This window comes from Erythrolamprus reginae, chromosome 2, assembly GCF_031021105.1.
Source record: "Erythrolamprus reginae isolate rEryReg1 chromosome 2, rEryReg1.hap1, whole genome shotgun sequence".
NCBI lineage: Eukaryota > Metazoa > Chordata > Lepidosauria > Squamata > Dipsadidae > Erythrolamprus > Erythrolamprus reginae.
In genome coordinates this window covers 205,827,378-205,840,785 of record NC_091951.1, presented here as the reverse complement: position 1 = coordinate 205,840,785, position 13,408 = coordinate 205,827,378, and the positions used below count along the sequence as shown (strand labels likewise).

Below are 13,408 nucleotides of genomic sequence, written 5' to 3'. Positions count from 1 at the left end.
TGCAACTTTCCTCACTTATTTTGCTTGCTGGAAGCTTGCTGGGAGAGTTATAACTGGAGATCATGTGATCCTGGAAAATTCCAACTGCTATAAATGTGAGCTGGTTGCCAAATGCCCAGGTCACAATCATGTTGCCCCCCCAGGGCTACTATGACAGTTGTGTGATAACCAGTCGTAAGTCACTTTTTCAGTGCTGTTATAGTTTTAAATGAATGGTTGTAAGTCAACGATTATAATGGATTCAAACTCATGCCATACAACAAGTCTGGACCATATTTTGTTCTCAAAGGAAATTTAACACAAGAACAAGGGGACACAATCTGAAGTTAGTTGGGGGAAAGATCAAAGGCAACATGAGAAAGTATTATTTTACTGAAAGAGTAGTAGATCCTTGGAACAAACTTCCAGCAGACGTGGTTGGTAAATCCACAGTAACCGAATTTAAACATGCCTGGGATAAACATATATCCATTGTAAGATAAAATACAGGAAATAGTAAAAGGGCAGACTAGATGGACCATGGGGTCTTTTTCTGCCGTCAGTCTTCTATGTTTCTATGTTTCTAACAAGACCATATCTTGTTCTCAAAGGAGAACAAGTGGAGTCCGAGGAAATCCAAGCACCTTTACCCAGTGAAGGGCTGCAAAAACTTTTACTAGCACTGGGTGTGGGTTATTTTGTGGGTGTGGCTTGTCTGCCATGTGACCAGGTGGGAGAGGCTTGACAATATGACGGGTGATTTAAAGGTCATGTGACTGGCTTAAAGGTGGCCAACTTGGCATCACTCAAGTCAAGGGTTAGGGTTAAGGTGCCTGGCCTCTCCTCGCCTCAAAGAGATACAATTTCCCTATCTATTTAATATTACTGAACATCCAACATATACTATGTAATTCTATGTATATATGCCATAAGTGTACATACATATTACACACAGGCACATATTGTACGTTGTCTACTATATTACACACAGGCAAATATACGTTGTCTACTATATAAACTCTGTATGTATATATACACATGCATGCACAGCTCTTCTAAAATGATGCACATTCAACCTCAAAAACAATTTTTTTATACCAGATCTGCGTACCTGACCATACCCGTAGGAGCCAATCACTACCTTATCACTGGATTTTTAGTGGTCCTTCCTTGGCAGAAAAGCAGCGGTCCCCAAACTTGGCAACTTTAAGACTTATGGACTTCAAGAATTCTGAGAGTTGAACTCCACAAGTCTTAAAAGTTGCCAAGTTTGAAGACCTCTGCTCTAAAGGTTGTTGCACGGCTAGCTCTGCATGCAATAAGAGCAGAAAAATAATATCTTAAAAACCTAACAGGGTCCATCAGATATACTGTATGGGATAGACCTATGTGACTAATACTTCTACCCTGCAGCAAGAAGTGATTGCCTAATTGACGAGTCATCAACCACAGCAAGAAATAGATGATGATATCTCCTAATTCCAAATCTTCCACTGCTTAGAGAAAAAAAATGTAATGTGTGTAATTTGAGACCTCAGAGAGGGGCGGCATACAAATCCAATTAAACCTTAATTTGGTGTGAATCCAGTCAGGTGGGGGTGGCTTATTTTGTGTAGCTTGCTGGCCTTGTGACCAGGTGGGAGTGGCTTGACAATCATGTGACCAGGGTGGCTTAGAGGTTGTGTGATGATGTCACTCACATCAAGGGTTTGGGTTAGGGTGCCTGACCTCTCATGCATACATACACACACACACATACAGCTCTTCTAAAATTATACACATTTACTGAGATAGGAAAAACATACCCAGAGCCCAGAAATGGGGGAAAGAAAAAAATTCTACCGGTTCTGTGTAACTGACCAAATTTTTTCTACCGCTTCTACATACCTGACCGTACCCATAGGAGCCCATCACTGGTTCAGTGGTAATGCCAGAATTTTCTATTCATATATTCAAAGCAGTACCAGTGGATTTAGTATGTTCTTTCAATCACATGGGTCAAAATGGTATGTGCTGGTTTGAAATAAATATCATGCAAAAGTTATTAGAGTGATTCTCAGAGAACTGAGATGGTACATCTTTAGATAGCAAATGGCAATATGGGGGAGAAACCTCGCTGAATACCTTTTTTTTGGGGGGGGGGGGGGTTAAGTAGAAATGGCATCCAAACAGGAAGCCTACAATCTTCTCTTTGGAACCAGCTGCCCTCCAGAGTTTCATACTGTCCCCACCCTCCTGGCCTTATTTTTATTTATTTATTTATTTCTATGCCTATTCCTCAGACTCAGGCCTTGAAAACTTGGCTTTGCTGGCAGGCCTGGGGCCATGGAGCTATGCCACTCAGTTCCTGTCAGGAGCGAATGTGTTTATTGAATGAATGTTGAGGGATTTTATATTGCTATACTGTTTTACACTGTTTATATTGCTTGTTTTATATTGTTTACATTGTTTGTTTAGCCAGAGTTTTTAATTATTGGATTTGTCTTATATTGTTCACTATTGTGAGCCGCTCCGAGTCTTCGAGATACAAATATTATTATTATTATTATTATTATTATTATTATTATTATTATTATTATTATTATTATTATTATTATTATTATTATCATCCGCCCAAAGTCCGAAAGAAGTTGGGCGGCTTATAAATGTAATAAATTACATTAATTCTCTCCTGCCACGTGTCAGAACAGTCACTCAGCCGAAGGGGGAGGGACAATTCTGCTTGTGTCGAACAGCAGAACCTCATCTCCCAGGATGCCTCATGTCTCTCGCGGCGCTCTATTTGTGCATCACTCGTATACGTCACAGCGCCCACTTCCTGCCTTGGAGCTAGGCCTGAGTTGTTCCAATCGTTTCTATCGGCGACGATGCCGACCGGCGACTACGAGTAAGAAAAGCCAACGGGGGAGAGGGAGGGGGAGTTGGGGGGGGGGGGTTAACGAGAAAAGGGCACGTGCTGGGTGGGCATGCACGTGAGAGGAGGCCCCGGGGAAGGCGCACACATGTGTTGTCGCCAGGTATCCGAAAGGCATGCAGACGCAGACCAGCAGTGCCGTATATCGGGGTGAATCCACACAGTCACGCGTAACGTGCATTCGGCGTATTTCTTGCTTTGCGTTGCCTGAAAGGCCGGGACCGAGTACTCCTTCCACCTCCTCGGGAGCCATTGCGCAGCTGTCCAGACGAGAGTAACAGAAAAAAGTCAATCCGAGGTGTTGGAGGAAGACTTTTCTTTCGTCTCGTATTCAATGCATCAATGCTGAACGTGTCCTGAATACTTTGCGGTTGTCATTTCAGTAATCTAAACACAAATTAAAGGGAGGGAAAAGAATGTAGCGAGGTAAAAGCCTGCCGTGAATTCCCACCGATGCACCCTGGAAGTGCAACGGAAAACCCCATTGCGAAAAGGGGTGCAGTTCTGAGCCTGACCCTGTTTTCACTAAGTCTTTACCTGGGTGGTTCCCATGAAAGACTGTGGGATCGTCAGAAAAACGCAGCCACCTCCCTGTTTTAATGTAGGAACTAAAGTGGAAGCCTTCGGAAAAAACTAGAAATACCTGCAGAAAGCATAATAATTAATAAAATTTACGAATGTGCTGAAATGAATTATAATAGAATTACGGAGCCAAAAAGATTCAGACTTATAATATATGGGAACTGCAGTATCAGTGGATTGAACTTAAGAAAAAAGAAAAAGCAATAGTTTATAAAGTGCTCAAAAAAATAAAGGGAACGCTTAAAAAATAGAATATAACTTCAAGTAAATCAAACTTCTGTGAAATCAAACTCTCCATTTAGGAAGCAACACTGATTGACAATCAATTTCACATGCTGTTGTGCAAATGGAATAGTTGTCCAAATGAAATATTCAATGAGAATATTTCATTCATTCAGATCTAGGATGTGTTATTTGAGTGTTCCCTTTCTTTTTTGATCTGTATATGCAAATACAAATGTGTTTGTGATAAATGAAATAAGATTAAGGGTAATGGTCAATGCTTAGACAAAAAATGGAACTTTGTAACAATGCAGAATTGCTCAGAATATTTTAAAGAAAATATTTGAAAACTAATAAAATTTAAATTGAAAAAAATAAAGTGGAAGCCTCTTACCAACTCAACTAGGTTTTTTTACCCTGTAAATGTAGTCCTCAACCTACCATCACAATTGAGCCCAAAATAGGTTGCTAAGTGAAGAAATTTGTTAAGTGAGTTTTACCCCATTTTAAGGACTTTTCCTGCCACATTTGTTAAGTGAATCACTGAAGTTCTTGAATTAGTAAGGCAGTTGTTAAATGAATCTGGCTTTCTGCATGGATTTTACTTGCCCAAAGATCACAAAAGGGGATCGCATGACTCTGGAACCACTACACTCCTCATAAACATCAGTCACATGACCATGGGGCAGGCTGTGGAAGATGATTGTAAGTCACTTTTTTCAGTGTTGTAACTTCAGACTATTACAGACTGTTGTAAATCAAGGACTACTTCTATACTGTTTTACACAATAGCATAATAGCCACGTGTAAGTGATAGGTAGTCCATCCCAAATTATGCACTGAAAATTGTTTTTGTACAGGATACACATAGTCCTCAACTTGCAACAGTTGATTTAGTGACTGTTCAAAGTTGCAGTGGCATTGAAAAAATAAATTATGACAATTGTTTGCATTTACAACTGTTGCAGAATCTCCCATGGTAACGTGATCAAAATTTAGACACTTGGCAACTAACAGTGGCAATGTCCTGGGTCAATGGGAAAGCCAGATTCACTTAACTGCCATGTTACTAATTTAACAACTGCAGTGATTCAGAAATGTGGCAAGAAAGGTCGTAAAAGGAGGAAAAATTCACTTAAATGTTTCGCCTAGCAACAGAAATTTTGCACTCGGGTGTGATCATAAGTCGAGGAATACCTGTATTGCCATCTGATCTGAATAAGATGAGTTTTCAGAAGTAAGAAAACAAGTACAATGGGGCAAACTACTTACCTTCCCTACTGAGTGCGTGCTTTATGTGCCTGTGCCACTGTCGGATGTGCTTTTTCACCCTCTGGGCATACGCTTTGTGAATGTGCAGGGGTTAAAAAAAAGAAAATGGCAGAGCCTCACACTGCTGCCATTATCGGTTCTCAGAACCACTGGCAGCTGAACCAGGCCGAACTGGTAGCATTTCACCCCCTGGAATGGGGATAGAAAACTTAAATGGTAGTTATGTGAATGAATTGGAGGGTATGGAAGCTGACATTTCAGAAGAACCACTGGCAGTGGTTTATATTATTGCTATTCGATTTTTATCTCACCTATTTTGTAGGTACCAGTAGGTCAATGTGGTAAACAGTGTTCCCTCTATTTTTTTGGGGGGTGGGCGGAAAAGTATAGTGTCTGAGCGGCAGTCCCTTTGGGACTGGGCAGCACAGAAATAATAAATAAATAAATAAACAAACAAACAAATAAAAAACCCACCCTGTTTTGCCTCAGAGAATTTCAAAATAAAATACTGTACTGTGTGTCTATAACAGTGAGCTCATAATAGGGCAACTCTATCAATATCAAAATGCTACTTAAATAGTTGAGTTAGTTTCAAACTAGATTTTGATTTTCTTTCTCTCTTCCTTACTCCCATTCTTTTTCTTTCTCTTTTCCTTCCTCTCTTTTTTCTATCTGTTTCTCTCTCTTCCTCTCTTCCTCTCTCTCTCCTTCCCTCTCACTCTTTCGCTCTCGGCTTCTGGGCAGGTTTGGAAAACTCTGAGTTGATGATGATTTTTAAGTGAGCGATTGCTCACTGCTCAGCTTAGAGGGAACTATGGTGGTAAATATACCTAACACTCCCGTATCTTATTTTTCCCCTGTTAATGGAGTTGGGTTGAGAGAGAGTGACTGGTCCAAAGTCACCAAACTGGCTTTAATGCCTAAGGCAGAACTAGAACTCATATTCTTGAGTTCTAGCTAATGCTTAAACCACTACAGCAAACTGGCTCACTGTGATGAAATTATAGTTTGAGGACAAAGGAAACAGGTTTGGGAGGCACAGCGTATGACACTGGAATTAAGAAAATTTGGTAGATGGCGGAAGAGGAAACATAGATATTTTATGGGCAAAACTTTGGGGTCTTGTCCTGAACATGAAAGCAGACAAACTCGCCAGATGGTAAAATTAACCCAGGATTTTAGCCCTACATTTTATAACTTGCGGTCAGCTCGTTGGCTTCTCCACCAGAAATTATAGAAAGTTATAGAAAAAAGAGAAAGTAACAGCTGTTCACCAAAATAGATATTTTAATTTAAATCTCTAAAAATATTTAAAATATTATTTTACTACAGACTAAAATATGATTGGAAATAAAACTATTTCTTGCTATCCAAATAAGGAAGTGTGCATTTTATGGAAATGAGTTGGAATGGAATCCAGAGCATATTGTAATTTTGTGTAATTGAATTAGTACTACATATGAGAGATCTGTCCTAGAATTATGAAATTGAGGGAGAACATATTATTATTATTTATTAGATTTGTATGCCGCCCCTTTAAGAATAGGTGCCTAACTTGATATTTTTCTTTCTTTTAGCTCCAAGCCCAGTTGGGCAGATCAAGTGGAAGAAGAAGGAGATGATGGTGAGAAATTTAATGTGCATTTAATTGGCTCTTTGCTTAGCCAAGAATAACTCTTTGGTTTCCATGGTGGATTTTATCTCACAATATTTTCATATTTGTCCCTTTGAAATCTTATGCCCGTATCTCAGGAAGAAGTAATGTCAAAAAAACCTCCCTAGTATTAATTTTCTTGGAAAGCTACCTGGTTTTGTTTATCAAGTTACATAAATCCCAATGTTTGTCAGTCCTTTATAACTTCAGTCTCCCTGCATATTTCCATTACTATTGTGGGTAGATTTTTGTTTTGTACATTTGCATTTGCATTCGGTAAACAGTTTATATAGACAGTTCTTCTTATTTTGTTCTCTAACAACATTGTAAGGTTGATATTGATACTTTCTTTCTGGATAAGTTAAATTGATAGACAGTATCTTCCGTTGGATAATAGTGAAGTTGAATAATAGGAAATATCAGCTCAAATTACACATTTAGTCCTGAAGTACACATGGTTAAATGATGGTATTTGGGGCTTTTAAAATATTGTAGAACTTTAATTCTTTTGTGTACTTAGATGCAGTAACAGAGAAATGTGTGCGATAACATACATTTGCCATAACAGAGAATTGTATGCCTATATTTCAGTTGACTTCCTTATATTTTTCCATCATAGATAAATGCATTACCAGTGACCTACTTAAAGATATTCCCCTGACAGATGTGTTGAGTGAAAAACCAGCTGTAACTGTAACCGTTGAGCCAGAACTTATCAAAGGAGGTAAGAGCTATCGTGTTTTCACTGAAAATAAGACCCTGTCTTATATTTTTTGAACCCTGAAATAAGCCCTTGACCTTATATTCAGGGTGGTCATTATTTTGGGGCGTGTGGAGCAAGACGGGGCTCCTCTTGCTGCCTTACCTGATTTCCAGCTCTGTCTTCCTAACCTTAACCAGAGGAAATGGTATTTTCATGAGGGAGGGCTTATTTTCGGGGAAACACGGTATATTTGTATCTATTTGAATGTCGGGAGGAAGCAAAGCATGAAATGTCTCCAGTTCCTCCAATGCGACTCTTTGTAACTTCCTGCACTCCTTTTACAGAGCCACTCCCACCTCCCAAAGAAGTTGTGAATGGAAACATTAAGACAGTGACTGAGTACAGAGAAGAGGAAGATGGCCATAAGGTTAAGGTGAGTAGAGAGCACAGTTGAGGGGTGTCTCCTTCATCTTCCTCACTCCACGTCTCACAGTCCTCTCCTGATTCACTGCTTGCTCTTTAGTACGGCCTGTGACAGTGGCCCTCACTTTCATTGCTTGTGAAGAGGAGGAGTTCTTTCCCGTATGCCACATTTTTTATTGTCTGATGAAAGTGAACTATCCTTGCTTGCTGCTTATTCTCTCCTGGTTTGAAGATGTGGATGCTGCTTCACATTTTTCCGTTCCTTTTGGTCCTGTCCTGCAGACTAGAAAAGTAGGCTTTGGGGTACAGGCTACTAATAGTCCACCTAGTGAAACACAAGAAAGTCATTTGCAGAATTACTAATTCCCACCTGAGCCCTTTGTGACCAATTGCTGTCCTTTCACAGATCATCCGCACCTTTAGAATTGAGACTCGAAAGGCCTCCAAAGCTGTGGCAAGGAGAAAGGTGAGTCCTCTGACAGATAAACATGGCTCTTGCTTCTTGGATTCTTCAGGATGGAGTGATAAAATTCACATTAAGTGAGCCACACCCAATTTTGTTTTTGGTCATGTTAAGTGAGTCACTGGAGTTAAGTGAAACAAATGGTTTTTAAAAGAATCTGATGTCTTCCATTGTCTAACAGCTGGGAAGCTTGCAAATGGTGATCACATGATGCCAGGACGCTGCAGCCATGATAAACACATGAGGGTTAACAAGTGCCCAAAGGTTGATCATGGGGATGCTGTAATGGTTATTAAACATGAGAAATGGTTGTAAATCACTTTTTTTCAGTGCCATTGTAACTTTGAACAGTCACTAAACAAATGATTGTAAGTTGGGGACTACTTTTATTTTATTTTCTAAAATTTATATAGTTCCCCATCTCACGTACATCACTCTAGGCAGAATACAATGAAACAAACAGTTTAAAACAATATAATAAAACAATTAAATCTACATTATGATGTTATTTGGCTATCCTTTTGCAATGGGATGTATTTGGGATGTTCTCATATTAGTCTGATTCATTTATTTTCTTTATAAATAGTTTAATTTCAGTGCTCCAACTCACAGACCATTTGTCCTGAAAATTGAATCTGCTTGCTGAGGAATCAAGAATGCAGTCTGTGGATCCTTCAAGTCCTTTCATGGTGCAACTGTGTTTCCCCCAAAATAAGACCCAGTCTTATATTTTGAGGGACTCCAAAATAAGCACTACGCCTATTTTCAGGGGATGTCTTTTTCCCCCCATGTAGAGGAGGCAGTGAGGGCAGGGCAGAAGGCACATGGTACATGGGGGTCGCCTCCCCCCCTTTGCCTCTGACCTGGTGCTGCTAGCCTTGTGAGAGTGATTTGCCCTGTTGGGTATTTTGGTTAATATTAATATTACTAGTATTAGCAGAGTTTAGCTGGCTTAAGTTGCAGCGGATTCAGCATGGCAAGAAATCAATTGCATGGCTTAGAATCCCATTTGTTGGTAATGAATAATCTCTCTTTCATAAAGATGAAATAAACTATAACCTTTACTTACAATTCAGTTGATTCATGCATTTACATAATGCAGGCATATATGCTTATATTTCAGTATATATCAATAACCTCTGGATGCTTCCATGTGTGAGGAAGGGGTAGGGCTTATATTAGGTGCATGCTTAAAAATCAGGCTAGGTCTTATTTTCGAGTTAAGTCTTATTTTTGGGGAAACACTGTTTCTCCCAATTTTTCAGGATCACCAATGAGGGAGAAAACATCATTCAACCTTGTTATTCTTCTCCTTAGAACTGGAAGAAATTTGGCAACTCTGAATTTGATGCCCCTGGCCCAAATGTGGCGACTACTACTGTGAGCGATGATGTCTTTATGACTTTCATAACCAGCAAGGAGGTGAGTGATGGCATGCAGGATATCAAATCATTCTGCAATTATTTTTCCCCCCTGGAATTCTGGCAGTTGCTGTTAATAGTATCTTGAGAATGCCAGATTGCATTCAAAATTAGTGGGTGGATGATTAGGGAAAGGGATGCATTTTTTTTGTTTGCATTGTTCCACAGAGGTTGTACTAAGCTATGGCATATGTGAAAAAGGCAAGGGAGACATTTGCATGGATTCAGGAGAAGGAAAGGGGGTCAGATAAGCTTTTCCTTGTTTAACTATGCCTGCCATCATTTCCCTTTTCCAGGACTTGAATTGCCAGGAGGAGGAAGACCCTATGAACAAGCTAAAAGGGCAGAAGATTGTGTCGTGCCGTATCTGCAAGGGCGACCACTGGACCACTCGCTGCCCTTATAAGGACACCCTGGGGCCCATGCAGAAGGAGCTAGCGGAGCAGCTGGGTCTTTCCACAGGCGAAAAGGAGAAACTCCCTGGGGGTGAGAGCTGGGAAAAGTCAGGGACAGTGGAGGTCAGTTGTGCTCGACCATTTGCTCAAGCCACATTTTGTTTCCAGAACCAGAGCCTGTTCAGGCTCAGCAGAGCAAGACTGGGAAGTACGTCCCACCCAGCCTGAGAGATGGAGCCAGTCGCAGAGGGGAATCCATGCAGCCGAATCGCAGGGGTGAGTTTCTGCAAAGGGAAGCAGGCGGTCTATCTCCGCTGTGTCTTAACAGCAGCACGATGTTTTGGCATCAGCATCCAGCCCTTCGACTTCTGCCAGCAGTCACCTCTTTGCCTTTTCACTCCACCCATAGCTGATGACAATGCCACCATCCGCGTCACCAACCTGTCTGAGGACACCCGGGAGACTGACCTTCAAGAGCTCTTCCGTCCTTTTGGGTCCATCTCCCGTATTTACCTGGCCAAGGACAAAACTACTGGTCAATCCAAGGTAGGGGCTGGATAAGTGGGATTTGGGAGGAAGGGACACTTTCCACAGGCGAAAAAGAGAAACTCCCTGGAGGTGAGAGTTGGAACGATCAGCAAGGTTCTCTCCCTTGCTTGCTTCTAATCATGCTTCCTGTTACTTCCCGTCAGGGCTTTGCCTTCATCAGCTTCCACCGCCGTGAGGATGCTGCCAGGGCTATTGCAGGCGTGTCTGGCTTCGGCTATGATCACCTGATCCTAAATGTGGAATGGGCCAAGTAAGTAAATGTCCGATACCCTGAGCACATTTGCCCTTTGTTTTCATTTTTAAAGTCTCTCTACAGAAACGAGTGAGTTTTTCAAAGTTAGATTTTATTATGTTATGCTTGGCCTAGCGATCCATTACACTTCCAAATTTAGGAGGGCAGTCCTCAACTCTTTTATTGGGAAATTTCTCTTGCCCAATTTTTGCACACAGTTGTAGAAGCTGCTCCAAAAACAGTGTCTGTGTCCTCATATCCCAAGATAGCACCGACAGGACTCTAGAATTAAATAAAAAGTGTTTAAAAATATAACAAAGTTGGAAGGATCAAAATCTCATTCGATTTTAAGTGAGATTGTCCACATTCTCTGAATTTTCAGTCCTTTTTTAAAAAAAAGGACAATAGCATCCATTTCAAGTCTCACTTGTGGATCACAATTTGATCTTAAAATGGGAATTACAACTCCAAGGTTTTCTAGGGGGAACCTCTAATTGCATGGAATTATTTTTGCAAAATTAATTTGATGCTGCTGTGATCAGCCTCCCCTCTTCTCAGGATATGTTTCTGCCCTTGACAAGGATAGAAAGTAGTTTTAATTCAGTATGTTGAAAATTATTCATTTCAGTTAGTGTTATATTTTCAGGATTTTTTTTAATCAGAGACCAAGCTAAAACACTTTTCTTTCCCCACAGACCTTCCACCAATTGAAGCCTTCTGCCCTGATTTTGTTTTTGGCTTTGGAAATGACCAGGTCCTGTTGTTAGCTGGAGATACCAGTCTAATAAAAATGTGTTTCAGCCTTGTATGTTGTGGTGTCTGTTGTATCATGATGAAGAAAGTCCTGTTAAGTCAACCATCAACCATTATTGAATCCCCAGTCTTATTAATCACCAAAATTTCCTTTTACTCCTTATCTATAAAATAGGATCTGGTTTATTTTATTTGCTGCATGTGATACTGCGTTGGATGACCAACTCCTACACTGCTTAACAAATATATGATTGCAGCAGTCTTAATTTGTTGCAGCCAAAAAAAAAATCACTACAATTAGAATTACATGGGAGTTTAGGAAACAGCTTCTCAAAGACTGCAGTGCCATGTCCTCCTAAAACAATCAATGAACATGTTGTCACACCCACCAGGGGACAAAACAAATGATTTCATTGGAGTAAAGATTGGGCAAGGAATAAAGCATTAATAATTGCAATTTAATCAATGTAACACCTTCCTATGGTGGAGAAGGTACAGATTTTGCAGAATTTGGAAATAGGATGTTATTTAGAGGAACACCACCATTGAAATGAAAATCTCCATTTTGCATGTGTTCAGCATCATAATGTTGCTATTGAGATGGGTTTCATAAATAATAACCCCATGGGGAAACACTGGTCATGGCAACCTAAAATAAAAAAAAACAGCTGGAATTAGCTGAAAGGCCAATAGATGGAGCTGTTGCTCATCAGATTGCTTGCTTTGGGATGGGGGGGGGTTGGTTTTGTTTTATTGATGCCTAAATCAGTGTTGATTCCTGATGACTTCCTGGACAAGTCCCTGCAGGTTTTTTGGCAAGATTTCAGAAGTGGTTTGTCATTATCTGCTTCCTAGGGCTGAGAGTGTGACTGAACTAAGGCTTTGAGCTTAAGAAGTGTCTACTGGTTTCTAATTGGTACCTAAACCATGATATAATACTGGCATTACACTTTGGGATCATTTTCGTATCCAAAGCATTAAGTCCATGGAAGAAGGATTGACAATAATAGAGAATAGAATATAATCCCAGAGTTGGATGACTAGCCCTGCACAACTGCCTGGCCTTTCAACCCAGCTGCTCTCTGAGTTCCATTGTTGAACTACTCTACATGGGTTCCAGATCATTAATCATAACCTTTAAAGGAACATTAAACCCCTGCATCTCAATCTGCCAGAGGACAATTATGATAAATTACGATAGCTTCGACATTGAGACCATCCTGCCTGTAAAGTCTGCTCTGGGAAATCCTGTTACTATCATTTTAGCTGCCACCACCATCACTCAGAAAAGTTTCCACGGTTGATTTACCTGGAGCAAGCTGGCGCACAGGATTGGCAAACATTTTCCAAGTTCCTGGAAATGTAGAAAGCTTACAAGAAAGTGTTTTCCAGTCATCTTTGGTAGCAATGAGATTTGCTTAACTTTCCCTACAGGTTTGTTTGTTTGTTTGTTTGTTTATTTATTTTGTTAAGCGTATATATCAGTGATGGCGAACATATGGCATGGGTGCCACAGGTGGCATGCGGAGCCATATCTGCTCCAGTGTGCATGTCTGTGCCAGCCAGCTGATTTTTGGCTCGCACAGAGGCTCTGGGAGGGCATTATTGGCTTCTAGAGCCGCCGGGGGGATTGGGAAAGGGATTTTTATCCTTCTGCTCCAGGGAAGCCTTTGGAGCCTAGACAGGGCGAAACACGAGCCTACTGGACACACCAGAAGTTGGTAAACAGGCTGTTTCCAGCCTCCAAAGGGCCTCTGGGGTGTGTGTGTGGAGGAAGCTGTTTTCACCCTCCCCCGGTATTGATTTATGGGTGTGGGCACTTGGGCATGTGCGATAGTGCACGTGC

At 40.7% G+C, this 13,408-nt stretch overlaps 1 protein-coding gene across 1 annotated transcript; it reads left to right on the top strand.

Annotated features, from left to right (window-relative positions):
- The first annotated feature begins 2,755 nt into the window (after positions 1-2,755).
- Positions 2,756-11,617, top strand: EIF3G (eukaryotic translation initiation factor 3 subunit G). The gene is made up of 11 exons (XM_070741464.1): positions 2,756-2,866; positions 6,547-6,593; positions 7,243-7,347; positions 7,671-7,759; positions 8,156-8,215; positions 9,530-9,634; positions 9,930-10,119; positions 10,197-10,304; positions 10,438-10,574; positions 10,721-10,827; positions 11,505-11,617. Exons 1-11 carry the CDS (start codon positions 2,847-2,849, stop codon positions 11,518-11,520), a joined length of 984 nt encoding a protein of 327 aa, XP_070597565.1. The 5' UTR covers positions 2,756-2,846; the 3' UTR covers positions 11,521-11,617.
- The last annotated feature ends 1,791 nt before the right edge of the window (positions 11,618-13,408 follow it).

Bases quoted from the DNA above. Each gene is read 5' to 3' on its own strand.
- EIF3G (XM_070741464.1), top strand. From the start codon at position 2,847: ATGCCGACCGGCGACTACGA. The intron at 9,635-9,929 runs GTGAGTGATGGC...TCCCTTTTCCAG, and splicing joins CTTTCATAACCAGCAAGGAG to GACTTGAATTGCCAGGAGGA. The intron at 10,305-10,437 runs GTGAGTTTCTGC...CTCCACCCATAG, and splicing joins CATGCAGCCGAATCGCAGGG to CTGATGACAATGCCACCATC.